Source organism: Parasteatoda tepidariorum, chromosome 1 (assembly GCF_043381705.1).
Source record: "Parasteatoda tepidariorum isolate YZ-2023 chromosome 1, CAS_Ptep_4.0, whole genome shotgun sequence".
In the NCBI taxonomy this organism is placed as follows: domain Eukaryota; kingdom Metazoa; phylum Arthropoda; class Arachnida; order Araneae; family Theridiidae; genus Parasteatoda; species Parasteatoda tepidariorum.
In genome coordinates this window covers 52019333-52037326 of record NC_092204.1, presented here as the reverse complement: position 1 = coordinate 52037326, position 17994 = coordinate 52019333, and the positions used below count along the sequence as shown (strand labels likewise).

At 30.7% G+C, this 17994-nt stretch overlaps 2 protein-coding genes across 2 annotated transcripts in view; both read right to left on the bottom strand.

The window, feature by feature from the left end:
- Nucleotides 1–6882, bottom strand: part of LOC107439748 (uncharacterized) — a 29735-nt gene extending 22853 nt beyond the window's left edge. Inside the window, exons 1-3 of the mRNA XM_071185483.1 lie at nt 6754–6882; nt 2916–3190; nt 1597–2030 (exon numbers count right to left, since the gene is read on the bottom strand). Of these exons, the coding sequence (XP_071041584.1) occupies nt 1597–2030; nt 2916–3179 (698 nt within the window). The 5' untranslated portion in view covers nt 3180–3190; nt 6754–6882. The remainder of the gene's footprint in view (nt 1–1596; nt 2031–2915; nt 3191–6753) is intronic.
- Nucleotides 6883–14354: 7472 nt separating this feature from the next.
- The window catches only part of LOC107439735 (uncharacterized), a 31627-nt gene continuing 27987 nt past the window's right edge, over nt 14355–17994 (bottom strand). The window contains exons 6-7 of the mRNA XM_071185480.1: nt 17241–17686; nt 14355–14993 (exon numbers count right to left, since the gene is read on the bottom strand). Of these exons, the coding sequence (XP_071041581.1) occupies nt 14441–14993; nt 17241–17686 (999 nt within the window). The 3' untranslated portion in view covers nt 14355–14440. The remainder of the gene's footprint in view (nt 14994–17240; nt 17687–17994) is intronic.

Here is a 17994-nt window from a genome sequence, read left to right as displayed (position 1 = left end):
ATTCGAGGATTTTTCAACTTTTACAAAATAAAACAGAAACGCTTTGGACAGTTTTTTTAAAAATTATTTATCAGTAGATATTTCAACATTTGATAATAGTAATTAAAGTCGGTCTAATCGAAAGTAACTTTTGCTATGTTAAGAGGAAGTCCAAATTATTTATTAATTAATTTGAACTCACACATATTTTAATAAATGCAATTATGAAAAAATATTTTTTGATGGCTTTTACGGTTTTAAAATCTAACAGATTGCCTCTAAATTTTGAGTTCAAACACAAAAATGTTTTGAACAGTTGTTTTTATAATTGATTTTTCAGCATTTAATATTAATGAATCAAGTAAGTCTAATCAAAAGTAATTTTTGCTATGTCAGAGGAAGTATTAATTATTTATCAATTAATTTCAACTCATACACATTTTAATAAATGCAATTGTAGAAAAAAATGTTTTTTTGAAGTCTCATGATTTTAAAATCTGACGGAGTGCCTTTAAATTTATTAAGATTTCTCAGCCTTTCAAAATAAAGCAAAAGCGTTTGGAATAGTTTTTTTAAAAAATAATTTTACAATTTATTTTACGACATATGAAGTAGGTCTATTAATTTGAACAAAGTAGGTCTTTGAATTTGAAATTTGAGTGCGTATTGTGTCAAAATAAACATCTCCAATGGTTTATTTTACGGCCAGAAAAGCTGAAAAGTGAAGGAAAAAAGCACGAAATAAAATGCATTTTAAATTATGATTATTTCGGTTCAGAATCTAAGACATTTTCATAAAATTTCCGAGGTTTAGCGAATTTCTTTTCAAACCTCACCGAGTGTCAAAATAAACATCTCCAGTTGTTTATTTTACGGCTATCGACTGGCAAAGATAAGAAGTGAAAAAAAACCAAAACCAAATGCATTTTAAAGTATCCGGTTCAGAATCCAAGCAATTTTCATAAAATTTCCGAGGTTTAGCGAATTTCTTTTCAAACTTCACCGAGTGTCAAAATAAACATCTCCGGTGGTTTATTTTACGGCTATCGACTGGCAAAGATTAGAAGTGAAAAAAAACCCGAAACCAAATGCATTTTAAAGTATCCGGTTCAGAATCCTAGCAATTTTCATAAAATTTCCGAGGTTTAGCGAATTTCTTTTCAAACCTCACCGAGTGTCAAAATAAACATCTCCGGTGGTTTATTTTACGGCTATCGACTGGCAAAGATAAGAAGTGAAAAAAAAACCGAAACCAAATGCATTTTAAAGTATTCGGTTCAGAATTGAAGCAATTTTCATAAAATATCCGAGGTTTAGCGGCGAATTTCTCTTCAAACTTCACCGAGTGTCAAAATAAACATCTCCGGTGATTTATTTTACGGCTATCGACTGGCAAAGATAAGAAGTGAAAAAAAAAACCGAAACCAAATGCATTTTAAAGTATCCGGTTCAGAATCCAAGCAATTTTCATAAAATTTTCGAGGTTTAGCGAATTTCTTTTCAAACTTCACCGAGTGTCAAAATAAACATCTCCCATGGTTCGCTTTACGGTTACTGACTAGCAAAGCTTAAGAAGTTTAAAAAAAAGCGAAATAATGAATTTTTAGGTATTCTTACTTTGGTTCAGAATCCAAGCCATTTTCATAAAATTTCCGAGGTTTAGTGTATTTCTTTTCAAATTTTGCTGTCCATGCTCCTTTGAAATAAATGGCATTCAAAAGAAGCATGACACTTGAAGGATCCACAGAATTTAAAATACTGTCGATTTTTCCATGTGTCTTCTCTTTGACCCAGCCGTTGACTTCATTCAAAATTTGTTTCGGGTTTTTCGCAAAATCGACTTTTTCAACGTCGGCTTTAAAGCAATCCTGAACTCGTTGAACGTAAGTGGATTTTGTTTGCACACTGTTTTTTAAGAGCAATTTATTAGCAAGATCTAGAGTATAATTTTTATTTGAAGATAACACTTTATTCAAATAGGAACTGAATGCTCTGTCTACTTGATCAGTTGGAAGGTTAGCTGTATTGTATCCTAAAGCAGTTCTTAGCTCCTGAAATTGAAGTATATGAAACATGTAATATGTCTTTAAATGCAGAGTAGAGTTATTAGTCATTTTTATAATTTGTAAATTTATAGAAATGTTCTCTAAATTAATTAAACAGGAAAATTCTTAAAATTGAATGTATTATCGCTTAATTAATACAATGTTACATCATCTTCACCTAACCATGACCTAGCAATTGGACCCAATTTTCAGGTCTCTTGTTTTCAACTATCAGGGTAGGAATGCCAGGTAATTTTCAACCTGGTCAGACGACGTCGACAGCTCCTGAACTACCCTACCAGCTCCTGAACTATCTACAAACTTCCACACCACAACCAACGAGAGGACTTTCAGCCACAACAGATTTAATATGCACTATTTTGGCACTTAGTACTATCACATATTAGAGCCCCGTTCGTTGATTTTGATAAAATTTTTATATTTTGAAGTAACGTTGCAATGGTTTTGAGTCTTGAAAGTTTGACCGATCCCTAATGATTTATTCCAACCGTACATACATTAAATATAATAATAATAATTATTAAATTCATCACTATCATTATGTTTTAATTATGGTTTTAAAAAAGTGTGTTAGATATTAGAAATCTTTCATTTTCTAAACCGTATGCCAGTAAACGTTTTGAGGTTTCATAATATACATATATTAATAGCAAAATATACGATTGTCTCAAAAGATACTATTCTATATTATATAAAAGAATAATAAATGGTAATTGCTTGATATACTACCATTCAGCGTCAAAAAACACTCAATATGCTTTTCGTTACTCAAAATGTGATACTATTCAGCGATCGAAACAGATGGATAAACATTTTAGTAATTATTTATAAACATACCCATACAATAACACCGAACAATCAAATACTTACTTGCTGCGTGCTTCCTCCAGTACCGATAAAAAGCATTCCTAAAGCATCAGATAAGCTGAGGGGTGAGAAAAACACATTACCAGGTTCTTCTTTGGCTAACCTGCTGTAAAGTTTAAAAGTCAAATCATTGTTCGCCGTTGCCAATTTATTCTGAATTTCTTCGTCTTGTGCACTTGAAGACTTTATGGGATCTCCAAGGACATTATTAAGTATAAGCAAGAGAGCATAAATTCCGCAGAAGAAGGTAGAACCATTGGAGATCATTGCTTTTGTAACTGTAAATACATATACAAATTCGTATTTTAGGTTAAGGGTAATAATGAAATAATGATAAAAATGCATACATGGAAAACAGGAAAATCTATATTATATAAAAGACTAATGAGCAAGTTGTCAAAAAGACCGATAATATTTCTTTTTGTCGTTGGCAACAATGAACTAAATATTGAAGAGACAAGCGAGTGAGCAGTCTTAAGTATTACGGCCTCTATCGATTGACATGTTTACAAATTTCTGAACGAAAATTTTTGGGCAACGAGAAGTTGAAGTAGACAAAGTTTTAATTTGGGCAGGAATAAGAAATCAAAGCAATTATCAGTAAAATCGGATCTTCGTTTTAATTATACTTATTAATTCAAGCGGATTCAATAATAGTTTATAACTGTATTTCAGTTTTAATAATGATTCATAATTTTTTGGGAGAGAGAGATTTAAGAAAATCCGACACCTATGCTTTTTTTTCTCTTTCCTTTTCTTTGGTTTTATTAAGGTTTAATTTATGAGTTCAACTAAGAATAAATCTATTTTGAGTTTATGTGAGATTAAAGATGCACTGGAATTTATAATTTTGCATGCATAAATTTGTATTGTACATAAATATAAAGACATGTTTATAAATCAAAGGATTCTCAGAATGTATAGATTGCATATTCTTAGAACTTCGTTTCAAAAAAAGAATATAAGCATGAATTCAAAGCTAGATTAAAGTACATAAGTGTCCAATGTCCCAGCAGTATAAAATGAAATTTTGTAGCCATCCTAGATGGAACTACAATAGCTGTTGAGAAAGTTAGGGACATTAGCGAGCAGTGGCTGACCATCTTAGTAATGGTGTATAAAACAATCTAATCATATGGATTGATGCCTGGTGACTGAGTGGTAGCGCTTCGAGCTCCACTAGGTCCTGGGTTCTATCCTCGGGCAGGGCAAGGTTGACTCAGCCTTTCATCCCTTCAGTGGGTCGATAAATGAGTACCAAGCATGCTTGGGAACTGGGGGTTTCGCGTTCGGTTGACTACCTAACCGGAACGCTTGCTCCTGCACCCTAGAGCCCAAGGTCAAGAAAACTGAGATGGGCACAGTAGGCCTTGGCCCTCTATGTGCTGTCGCGCTACTGAGTTTAGTTTAATCATATGGATTACATTGAGGAATCAGTGAAACAATACATTATTGTATAAAAAATGCATTATATTCCTTTTATAATGGATGCCATATAAAAGGAATTAGAATGATGATAATATGCATGATACCTATTAAAGAATCATGATTAAGCTTAAATTTAGTGTAATCTATAATAATAAAATGAAGAGTTTGTCAGTGTATCGTTCTTATAAATCCAGAACCATTAGTGCCAGCCCCCTGAAATTAGGACAGCGAATGAAGGGAGCAATTTTGCCTTCAATCCTAATAATCAATCAAAAATTTCCATTCGATCATTCGAGAGAGACGTGGAAAAATGGAATTTTCTCATTGGTCTAGAGTTAGCGCCATTGATATAAATTAAACTGCAGAAGAGTAATTTTTAAATTATTTAAAGTGATCAGTGATTGCTTTCTTACGGCTATTATTGATGGAAAAAGGAGTTTATTACTCGTTATTTAATATGTAATTATTTTTTATTTGTGATATCAGATAAAATTAATGATCAACGTGAACGTGGAAGCATAAATGGACTACGTCACCAAATTAGCCTTTTGTGAGTAATCTAAAGCTATATGTTTATTTTTTTCATAAATATTAAATATCGATTTCTATAAAACTATAATTGAAATAGAAAAAGAGTTATTTATTGATAAATGAAATAAATGCAGAAATAATGTTGATTCGTTTAGGAGAAAGGTAAAAAATTGACATACCATTATTGATGCCTATGTTGTTTAATTAATTTAAATAATATTTACTAAATGGAACAAGAAAAAAAGCTAGGTACTAAAAATCAGAATTAAATGAGAAATGTTACTAATTAGTTTCTCATAGAAAAAAAAGTAAAAACTTGACGTATTATTTTTGACGCCAATCATGCTTAGTTAATTTTGGCAATCAGTACTTATTGAAATATAAAAAAAAATATGTACTGAGCAGTAATTGTATTAATTCGTTTACAAGGAAAGTAGAAAATTGTCATACCATTTTTGGCACCAATGATGTTAAATTAATTTTGGAAATAGATTCTAATTGAAATAAAAAAATTAAACTAAGTATATAAAATCAAAATTAACGGAGAATTGGTACTAATTCATTTAGGAGAAACTTAAAAAAAAATTATTGTTGCCAATGATTTATATTGCTACCAAAAGCTATTATTGTCGCCAATGATGCTTAACTTCTTAATTTAAAAGGACCGAAATAATGCAATTCGAAATAAGTGTACTTTAAGGGGTTAATTAGTTTTGATAATATGCATTACTAAATGCTGATATTATGGTAATTGGTGCAGTTTTAATGTGTGACAAATACACTAATACAGGTACAAAGAATTGCATTAGTATATTTGGTACCTATTAAAACTGCATCAATACTGTACAGTTATAATATAAAAACGGAGGAAATAAGCGTTTACGCCCCTCTAAAAGTATAAGAGAAAATTACTTGATTCTGATAAGTTTTGATTATCATCTGTGCACGATTTGGTTCAGTATTTATATATTAATTATTTTCTTTCTTTTCCACCCCATAGTTATTCAGCTTGTATCAAATAAAAGTATAAATAAACTAGTATAAAACAACTGTATTTTTATAAAGGTAAATTTAGTTTCCTTTAAGGGGTCATAGCAAAAGTGATTTTAAATAAATACAGTAGAAGTGCTTTAAAGTGATTTTTCTCATAGATGATAATTTTGTTTTTTAATCTTAATTAGATCCCTACGGAAATTTTTTCTATTTAAAATAAAGCTTTGAAGTAAACATTTTTATCTTAAGAATAATACACTTATTTAAACTGTTTATGGAATAAGTATTTAATGAGGTATTAAAACTTTTACAGCATGTTATATATACCTAGCAGGGAGTTTTAACCTTTTTTTCTACTTTTTTACTAAATAATCAATAAAAAATGTTCTAATTGATATATCAAAAAATGAATGCACAAAATTGTTAAGATGAATATTGTAAGCACTAAGAAAAAATTTTGTTTTGAAAATATGTTAAAATAAAAAAGTCTTAAAAATTTAAAAATTTCGAATTTTTTTAATTTTTTTTAAAATTTAAAAAAAATTAAACAGTTAAACTATTTTTTGAAGATAAATTATTGATTCTAAGTTAAATGAGCGTGTAAAGCATCCACAAAATGAATGATTATACCTTAATTTAAAAAAAAAATGTTGTAAGAGTTCTGTGACCCCATAATAGAGAATATAATTCTTGGGAAGAAAACGCTAAATTTGATTGCTTTTGAGTTTATTCTCGATTATATTTTTTGTTGCCCAATATCATGATTTCAGTTTATAAGAAATTCAATTCAAAGACATTATTATAGTCATCATTGTCAAAATTTAAGTGCAGTACTTATTTTAAACAGCTCTAGAATTCATTTCTCGACAATCAAAGTGGAAAAACTTACCCTTTTGGAGAGAATGCTGCTCTTAAAAGTACAACCTACAAATAAGAACTGTTTATTATATACTGATAGCTTGTAAATCTGATTTATGTCCTTAGATCAATTTATAGGAAAATTAATTTCTCAATTTACCATTTATGACGCATTGGATGTTTTATTAGTCTCAGTTTATTTCTTTTCTTTTAAAATAGATTGTTTATATACTAAATTTTTATTAGCTGTAAGAATCTGTATCATAAAATTCTGTTGGAAGAGACAAACTATTTATGCTTAAAAATGCAATATAAAAAATAAATGTTGGTAACATTGATGTAATTACTTTTACTGTAAACCTGTCAGGTTCGAAATATAGTCAAGCTCGTTCATTATGATTGATCCTATATAAACCCTGTTTATAAATACTCAGATTTAACTAGGAATTTCTGATATACATTCTAATAATTTCTCTAAAGAACAATTTTTTTGTTTTCTGTTGCATCAGATTTTTCAAATAGATTTCAGATACTTTCGTACAGCTGATTTAGAATCTGCAATCGGTTTCTCTCTTTAAGCTACAGTATATTTTTAAATATGATTTTTAGTCAATTTTTTGCCGAAATGTGCAAGTTTAAAAACGTTATATATATATATATATAGGGAATCACGCAAATGTTACGATAAACTTCCAGGGGAGTTAGAGGACATTACCAGGATTATAATTGCATTAGGAACTCACGCCGAGAAGCGTCGTCATACGCGGTGAAGGCCACTTTCCTGTTATGACCTGTTCAGAAGCAGTAAAAGAGCTGGTTGATAACAGAAAAACACCCTTGCGACGTATGACGATATTTCTGGGATGGGTTCCTACGCAATTTTAATCCTGATGATGCACCTTGACTCTCCTAGAAACTTTTCGCACATTTACGCGACCCCCTGTATCATATATTTTATTTTATAACCGTCGTTGAACAGCCTCCCGAACCGACCCATTTACGGCTACTCATGTTCAACTACGTATTCTTGTAATTTTGAACTCAATCTAGAAGACAAGGGAACTCCTGGAACAAGTATTAAGAGAAATTTGCTTCCATGGAGGACTTTTCGATGGAACTAATCCGCATTTGCGTTGCATGGAGAGGAAAACCTCNAAGTGCCACTGCCCGGCATACATTTGCCCTGTATACCCTACACTGATGTTTTTTTAAGGTCAAGTGCCACTGCCCGGTATACCCTACACTGATGTTTTTTAAGGTTAAGTGCCACTGCCCGGCATACATTTGCCCTGTATACCCTACACTGATGTTTTTTTAAGGTCAAGTGCCACTGCCCGGTATACCCTACACTGATGTTTTTTAAGGTTAAGTGCCACTGCCCGGCATACATTTGCCCTGTATACCCTACACTGATGTTTTTTTAAGGTCAAGTGCCACTGCCCGGTATACCCTACACTGATGTTTTTTAAGGTTAAGTGCCACTGCCCGGCATACATTTGCCCTGTATACCCTACACTGATGTTTTTTTAAGGTCAAGTGCCACTGCCCGGTATATATTTGTCTGGTATATCCTACACTAATGTTTTTTTAAGGTCAAGTGCCACTGCCCGGTATGCATTTCCCCGCTATAACAAACACTGATGTTTTTTTAAGGTCAAGTGCCACTGCCTGGTATACATTTGCCCGATACTCCATACACTGATGTTTCTTCTAATCTATCGTTAGTAAGCATTAAAATATTGAATAAATGTAATTATATCCACGAATAAATTAATATCAAATCGGATGTAATAAATATTTCGGACATTCACCAAAGCGACTATGTGATTGTCAACATTTACCAGTGAAAGTCAACAACCATCGATTTCGGTCATTCACAGTAATATGCTCATCATTTACATTATAACCTCATCAGGACGTTTATTTCATACTTTGCCTAAATAGCATCCGGCATAATATAGAATGCCTAGGCATTATATACAATGCCTAGGGAAATCATGTAATACTTCTCATGTTTCATACTTTGCCTAAAAACGTCACGCATTATATATAATGCCAGCGTTTCATACTTTGCCGGTAACATATCCAATGATGCTTAACTTCTTAATTTAAAAGACCCGAGATAATGCAATTCGAAATAATTGTACTTCAAGGGGTTAATTAGTTTTGATAATAGGCATAACTAAATACTGATATTATGGTAATTGGTGCAGTTTTAATGTGTAACAAATGCACTAATTCAGGTAGTACAAAGAATTGCATTAGTATATTTGGTACTTATTGAAACTGCATCAATACTGTACAGTTTTAATATAAAAACGGAGAAAATAAGTGTTTACGCCCATCTAAATGGAAAAGTATAAAAGAAAATTACTTGATTCTGATAAGTTTTAATTATCATGAGTTGGTTTCGAGCATCAGCATTATGATACTGAACATAATCAAGCTTTATTCTTGATGAATTTCTAAAAATGTGCTTTGCTTATTCTCAAAACGCAAAGCCTCCTGAAGGGTAATAAATTATAAGAAAGGAATTTTTCAGATTTGATTATATCACTACATAATTTTCAGTTTGGTGCATGATTTTTCAGTACTGACATATTAATAATTTTCTTTTTTCTACTCCATAGTTATTCAGCTTATACCAAATAAAAGTATAAATAAACTAATATAAAACAACTATATTTTTATAAAGGTAAATTAAGTTTCCTTTAAGGGGTCATAGTAAAAGTGCTTTTAAATAAATACAGTAAAAGTGTTTTAAAGTGCTTTTTCTCATAGATGATGATTTTGTGTTTTAATCTTAATTAAATCCCTAAAATTTCTAAAGTCTTTTAATTAAATCCCTAAGTTTTAAATTTTTTCTACTTAAGATAGAGTTTTGAGGTAAACTTTTTTTTATCTTAAGTATAATACACTTATTTAAACTATGCAGGGAATAAGTATTTAATGAGGTATTACAATTTTTACAGCATGTTATATATACCAAACAGGAATTTTTAACCTCTTTTTTCTACTTTTTTACAAAATAATCTACTACAAATGCTCTAATTGATATATCAACAAATAAATGCACAAAATTAGTAAAATGAATATTGTAAGCACTGCGATTTTTTTTGTTGAAAATATGTTAAAACAAAAAAGCTTTAAAGATTTAAAAATTTTGAGTTTTTAAAATTTATTTTTTAAATTAAAAAAAATAAACAGTTTAACTATTTTCTGAAGATAAATTATTGATTCTAAGTAAAATGAGCATGTAAAGCATTCACAAAATGAATGATTATACCTTAATTTAAAAAAAAAAATGTTGTAAGGGTACAGTGACCCCTTAATAGAGAAAATAATTCTTGGGAAGAAAACGCTAAATTTGATAGCTTTTGAGTTTATTCTCGATTTTATTTTTTGTTGCCCAATATCATGATTTCAATTTATAAGAAATACAATTCAAACCCATTATTACAGTCATCATTGTCAAAATTTAAACACAGTACTTATTTTAATCAACTCTAGAACTCATTTCTTAACAATCAAATTGAGGAGAAAGACTAACCCCTTTGGAGCGAATGCTGCTCTTAAAAGTACAACCTACAAATAAGAACTGTTTTTATATACTGATAGCTTGTAAATCAGATTTATGTCCTTAGATCAATTTAAAGAAAAATTAATTTCTCAATTTACCATTTATGACGCATTGGACGTTTTATTAGTCTCAGTTTATTTCTTTTCTTTTAACAGATTGTTCCTGTACTAAATTTTTATTATCTGTAAGAATCTGTATCATAAAAATCTATTGGAAGAGACAAACTATTTATGCTTAAAAATGCAATTTAAAAAATAAATGTTGGTAACATTGATGCAATTACTTTTACTCTAAACTTGTCGGGTTCGAAATATAGCCAAGTTCGTTCAATATGATTAATCTTATATATACCCTTTTTATAAATACTCAAATTTAACGAGGAACTTCTGATATACATTCTAATAATTACTCTAAAGAACAATTTTTTGTTTTTGTTGCATCAGATTTTTTAAATAGATTTCAGATACTGTCGTATCGCTGATTTAGAATCTGGAATCGATTTCTCTCTTTAAGCTACAATATTTTTTTAAATACGATTTTTAGTCAATTTTTTGTCGAAATGTACAAGTTTAAAAATGTTATTTATGTATATAAGGGAATCGCATAATTGTTGAGACAAACTTCTAGAGGAGTTGGAGATCATTATTAGAGTAAAAAATGCTTAGAACGCATGCCGGTTAATGTCGTCATACTCCGCTAGGGGCGCTTCTCCTATAACGAACTGTTTCATCGTGTGCTTCTAAACAGGTAAATTTTAATCCTTATGATATGCCCTAACTCGTCTAGAAATTTTTTGTAACATTCACGTGACAGTCCAGTTGTATATAACGCTCTGATATTTGCATATTTCGTTAAAATATAGGTTAAAAATGCTAGTTAAAAAAATGAGAAAAATTAATTTCAGATTTGAAATTCTAACACTCGAATCAGGCAAGTTCAAATATTTGTATAAATGCATCAAAAAATTTATTCCAAAGTGTTATTTTACCAAAGACGAAAGTATTCAACAGTTCATCTTAAAATCAGTGCCTGTTATAATAAAGTTACTAACACACTGTAACATTTACGCAAATAAGAGATGCATAGCTTACGTATTTCATGAATATAATAGATGCCATGCAAATAAAAGGTACAAAAGAGCTTTTTATCCATTGAAAGGAACAAAAATAATTTCTCGCATTTACTTAAGATTTAGGCAGCTACGCTTGATCTTAGAGGTATATGAGGTAAAAGTACGCATCCATCGTTTTCATTTCTGTCTTCCATTTTCAATTGACGTTCTAACTCCAGTACTTTTTATTGCAAGACAGATGTAGGTTTAAGATATAAATTTATTGAAAATATCTCTCGATATTTTATGGTTATTGCTATATCACACGAGAGAAAAATAAGAGCAACTGTTAGCGGAATCTCCCCTCTATCCGCAACTCTATAAGAGGGGTCAGAGACGTGTTTCGTGATTTATCAATCAAATTCGCTTCCAAACTCGACTAGAATTGCTTCTGTTAGTGAATGAAAGTGCATCCCAACCTATTAGCAAGAGAAAATAGCGACGGGAGCTGCATGCAATAAATATTTAGAGTCCAATACCTGGTAAGAGGCCATTGCTCACACAGGTTAATTTTGCAGGATATTTTTCCGACCACAGTTCTGACGTCGTCTTTCGTGAGCATGTGCATAACAGCACTGCACACCACACGTTGAGCAGTCCGCATCGAAACACTAACAAATCTAGCAACTTCATTCACCGTAGGGCTATGGGCATAGCCTAACGCAATTGGCCCTTTTTACCACTCTGTCACATCCTTACACTTACCCACAATTTCCGCTTAAAACAAAAATATCTCACTGTTGGCTGTTTGCCTTTGATCACGTTAAGACAGCTAGTTCACTTGATTTTTAATTTTTTTGAATTCTTTATTGGTTTTGAATTTTTTATTATTTTTGTGCTTAAGTATCATAAAAAGTAGAGTCAAAATATAAGTGAATAAATGAAATCTGAAGTATTTGAACATCACCATTTCAAGAACTTTCCAGCTTAAACAGAGTAAAAGATACTCAAAAGAAAAAAAATAACTAAAAAAACTAATTTTTTGAAGTAGATCTTGAAAAAGAAGAAAATAATTATATTTTTGTCATACCGAAAACGAAAATAGTAGGCGCAATAAACTCCAAACATTCGCCACACGTTTTCCAAAAGTCCTGTGTTTTAGGTCTGACAAATATAAAATTATTTCCTACTTTTTAGTTCACTTGATTTTGAATTTTTTGGTTCTGAGCTTTTTTGTTTTTTTGATTTGTTTTTTAGATTTTTTANATATGGTCCTAATAGTTTGAATCTCTTGATGTTAATCTTACTTTTTACGTAATTTCACCGTATCTCGAGAACATTTTGAACGAATCAAATTTTTTTTACAAACAATTATAAAATTCATTTATCCATAGACAATTCCTTGCAATTCAATTCCATTCAATGTCATATTAAAAAATGAGGTGTCATTTGACATGACAAATGACATTATGACCATGTCCAGCATTATCTATCTGCTTTTATTGTTACAAATTAAAAAGTTTAGCCAAAATTCACCACACGTTTTCCAAAAGTCCTGTATTTTAGGTATGACAAACATAAAATTATTTCCTACTTTTTAATTCACTTGAAAACCATGATTTTGAACTTTTTATTTCATTCTTTTCGTGCTAAAGTATCATAAAAAGTAGAGTAGAAATATAGGTGAGTAAATGAAATCTGAAGGTATTTGAATATAAGCAGGGCCCGACGTAGCTTAATTGTAGCCCCAGGCAAAAACTTATTTGGGGGCCCCCCTCTGCTTCTCTTTTTCAGTAATGAAGAACCGAACTTTATGGAGGTATTTAAATTTGTCACCTCATTATAGATAATATAACAAGAAAATTGACTAGAACCTAAAATAGCTATCAAATGGTCAGACGAAACATCGTTCCGTTCATTTTATTGATTGATAATTTCATGTTCATCATGCCGAATGCCGTTTGCTGATTGTCATATAGCTGCGAAAAATTCATATACTTGCTGACGTTAGGATGGAATTCAGTTAAATTTTCGCAATTACGATGGGTCAATTAAGTCAATCAAAAGCCCGTATTTTTGCAAGCATATCGCATTTTGCGATACGTAAAAATACAAGCTTTTGATTGACTAAATTTTATTTATCCATCGTAATTGCGAAAATTTAGCTGAATTACTCCCTAGAAATCCATGGATTTACGAAATATAGATTTTTTTGTGGTCATACGATAGATTAATGAGGAAGTTAAAGTAAAACTGACGGATTTTTCATTGTACTAATATTTTGCTTAAAAAAAGTTCATTAAAGAAAGAAACGCAAAATAAACTTTCTACTCGATTTTGGGGCCCCCCTGTGAAGTGGGGGCCAGGGGCAGCTGCCCTTATGTCCCTGCCTTAGTCAAGCTCTGAATATAAACATCGCCATTTCCAGCTTAAACGAAGTAAAAGATACTCGAAAGAAAAAAGTTACTAAAAAAACTAATTTTTTGAAGCAGATCTAAAAAAGGAGTAAATAATTCTGTTTTTTTCATCATCATAGTTGGCCAGACAGCCCAATGTGAACCAATGCCTTCCTCTAAAGATTTCTCCATGACGACTTCCGATTTAGCTTTGATCTCCAATTCTTTTCATTAATTGCGAGAAAATCAGACTCCACTGAGTCAGCCCATCTTAACCGCGACCTTCCCCGCTTTCTTGTACCAGTGGGTCTAAAAAAAATTATCTTTTTTATTGTATTGTCATCACTCATTCGAATCACGTGAGCCACCCAATTCATTCTATTTTTTTCATACTGAAAGCAAAAATCGTAGGTGCACGAAACCTCAAACATTCGCCACACGTTTTCCAAAAGTCCTGCGTTTCAGGTTCGACAAATATCGAATTATTTTCAACTTTTCAGTTCACATAAATATAATGGTTTTGATTTGATTCTATTTCATTCTTTTTGAGTTTAGTTAAACTGAAAAAGCATAGTAGAAATATAGATTAATAAATGAAATCTGAATGTATTTGAGCATAATTTTTATTTATTTATTAATAATAAGAAATGCTGAACCAAGTACGTTCTTTATTTAAAAAAAAAAGCATTGTTCATAATTCAGTCACACGGCCTAAAAACAATATCATACCATTCCTTTTATCTGTAATGGCATACATGAAAGGGTGATCCGCTGTGAACTCTGGTGGAGGTGGAGGCGGTGCTAAAGGTAATGAAAAAGGTACAAGTCCAATACCTGTGGCAGCTGCCGCTTCGCTTCCTTCTTCATTTACTTCAATAGCTGCTTTATGGATAATTCTATTGACATAAAGCATATTCGTTGGGGCTATACCCGACAAGTCTGCCTGTCCAGGGGTCAAGACGTCTTTTGCGCCCAATTCCTTGAAGTCTGGTACCATTTCTCGTTTGTATTCAACTTTGAACTTCGGGAACGTAATTATTACTTTACTTGTACGCAGTTGTTTCTGTATGTGTAAGAATTTTTCTTGAGTAATACTGTCTTCAAGACTTTTGAGTCCATTATGTTCTTCCGGTAAAAGAATTATCATGCTGATATTATCTCCTTTGTATGGCAATTCCAGGGCTTTTATGTCATCAACTGAGGCATAAGGCAGCTTTGCGGTCATGTGCATCAAGGGAACTTCCCTATGAAAAAAGAAAGTCACAGATTTGGTTTCAGTGTTACATCTTGAAAATATGAGATATGGAAATCGAATTTTTTGATTGCGCAATTATGTATTGTTATTACTATTAAAGGATGCAAATTTTGTAACAAAAAGTGACCCCGCCTAAAAATATATGAGGAATTTCGTCACATAAGTAATTTTTAAAGATGTTTCCTCAGATATTTTATTTTTTCATCGTCGTTAAACAGTAGACCCAATTATGAGTCTACAACTTCCAATTTTTAACTTCGTAGCCTTGCAATTTTGAACTCAATCCAAAAGACACAGAATCTCCTGGATCAAGTATTGGGAGAAATTTGTCTTCGTGGAGGACTTTTTGATGATTTATTGCGCAAAAGCTGCAAGTAAATAGAACTCATAAGATAAGTTCAAAATGAAAATGAAACAAAGGAAAATTACAGACATATGAAAAAAGGGGGAAATAATAATAATAAAAAAAATAACAAACAACTGGAGAGAAAAAATAAAAAAAATAAAAATCCGAAAAAAAGGATAAAATTTTTTAAAAAATCCAGAAAATAAAAGATATAATCTTTTCATCAGCCCACACGATTATATCCGCAAAAAGAGCGCTTTCTAATATTGTATCAATATAGCCAAAGCAAAATATATTAATACAATAGAGTGAGGAGCACTCAAAGAATTTCTACAAAAATTACAAAACATAAAATAGAACACAATAAGTAAAAATAACACGTAAACACAGAAAATAAAATATAAAGAAAAAGCAGAATAAAACATAAAACATAATCTATAAAGCTTATTAATCTTATTAATTTATAAAATTTTTCCATGTGCAGATTCATTTCAGGCAAATCCGGGGCTAAAATTATTTAATGAAAATTTTTTTATTTGTTAATTTATATAATTTTTCCATGTGCAAATCCATTTCGGGCAAATCCGGGGCTAAAATTACGTGCAAAACAGGCAATTCATGTTTCTTTCTTTCAATTTTATATATTTTTTTAACTAAATATTGATTTTCTAAAATTATTTATAGTCAACTTCTTTAAATTATCCAGTATAATATTAACTTGCGCACATCTATTTTCGGGCCCATCCTTGGTAACTAACAAATCAAACGCACTTCAGTAATGCAGTAAGAACGCACTTTAAAACAAAACTCCTCTAGTTACGCTCAATTTGCGCTTTTGTTTTACTATTTTGCAATCTGGCAATCTTGTTACGAAAATATTTTGAATCATTTTTGAAAAATTTCCTGTTCATGTAAGTTCATTTGAATTCGCTACTCGCTTTATAGATTATGTTTCATTTTTGCTTTTTCTTCATATTTTATTTTCTGGTTTTACGTGTTATTTTTACTTATTGTGTTCTATTTTATTTGCTATAATTTGTGTAAAAATTTTTTGAGTGCTCCTCACACTATTGTATTGATATATTTTGCTTTGGCTATATTGATACAATATTAGAAAGCACTCTTTTTGCGGATATAATCGTGTGGGCTGATGATAAGATTATATCTTTTATTTTCCGGATTTTTTAAAAAAAAAATTTATCTTTTTTTTCGGATTTTTTCCCCCTCTCCAGTTGTTTGTTATTTTTTTTGTTATTATCCCCCTTTTTTTTTCATATGTCTGTAATTTTCCTCTGTTTTATCTTCATTTTGAACTTATGAGTTCACTTGCAGCTTATGCGCAATAAATGAAACTTATTGTTTTTCTTAATTTTCTTCGTGTTTTTTTTTTATTTATTTTGCTCTGTATACNATACATATATATATATATATATATATATATATAAGAAATAAAAAAATATTCAATATTCGATACTTAGTAAGAGAACTATAAACTGTTTAACTTGTAGATAAATCTCATATTTGATCGATCTGTAGCCCACTGAAATGCAACGACAGAGTTAAAATTTGATGGGTTTACCGAGTCATTTTTCTTTGAGAGCTTGACACATATTTTATTCCAAAATTCCAATTTATTCGAAAGTTATTGCAAATTTAAGTAATTTTTCGTGATTTATTACGCCTTACCTAACAGGTTACCTCGGCCTATTAAAAAAGGTTTTTTTTTAAAGCTGCAATTATTGATTATTTTGAAAATAAAATGCTCTGAACTTTGTGATGAAGGAGAAGCAATTACGGAGGTGGGTGAGCGGAACAAGAAAGAGTAGCAAATCTCCAAGTAATAAAAAAATACAATATTTTTACAATTTCATACATACGAAAGTAACTTACTTTGCTTTAGAATCCAAGCCATTATTGTAAAACTTCTGTTGTTTCGTCCTCTTTTGATCGAAATAAATTTTCCAGTTGCCTTTGAAGTAAATAGCATTTAGTATGAGCAATACTGTTGAAGGGTCTAAATCACTTAACAGTTTATCAATTTTGCCGTGAGTTTGTTTGCTTACCCAACTATTTACATCATTTACAATTTCAGCAGAATTTTTCTCAAAATTGACTTCCTTAATGTTTGCATGATATTGTTCTTTAACATCTTTCTTATAATTAGAACTCACGTCATAATCACTGGATACTAGCAATTCGTTTGCAAGATTTAAAACGTAGTCTGGCTCTTTTTGCTGGTTCTCTTTAAGAACTTGGTTTAGGTATTCATTAAATGCAGATGGAACTTCCCCACTGCGCAGATTAGCTGTGTCATATCCTAGGGCTGATCTGAGTTGCTGAAAAAATAAAGTATATTAGAATCACGTGAATAATATAATAATTTTTCTAAAGTATTGGTTACATAATAATTGAACAGTTTTATACGAAATCTAGTAAAAATAAGACTTAATCTGAAAAAAAAATCCGAAAGATGAAAATTGGACATTAAGAACTGGTTTATTAAGAGTAAGTTACAGTGCAAGGTATACTTTATACTTACATAAGAAAACTTTATAATTTTGAAGCTATTGATTCAATTGAATTGGTTTTAATCTTATTCAATCGACTTGGGTTCAATCTGATTCAATTTAGCGTACAACATAAC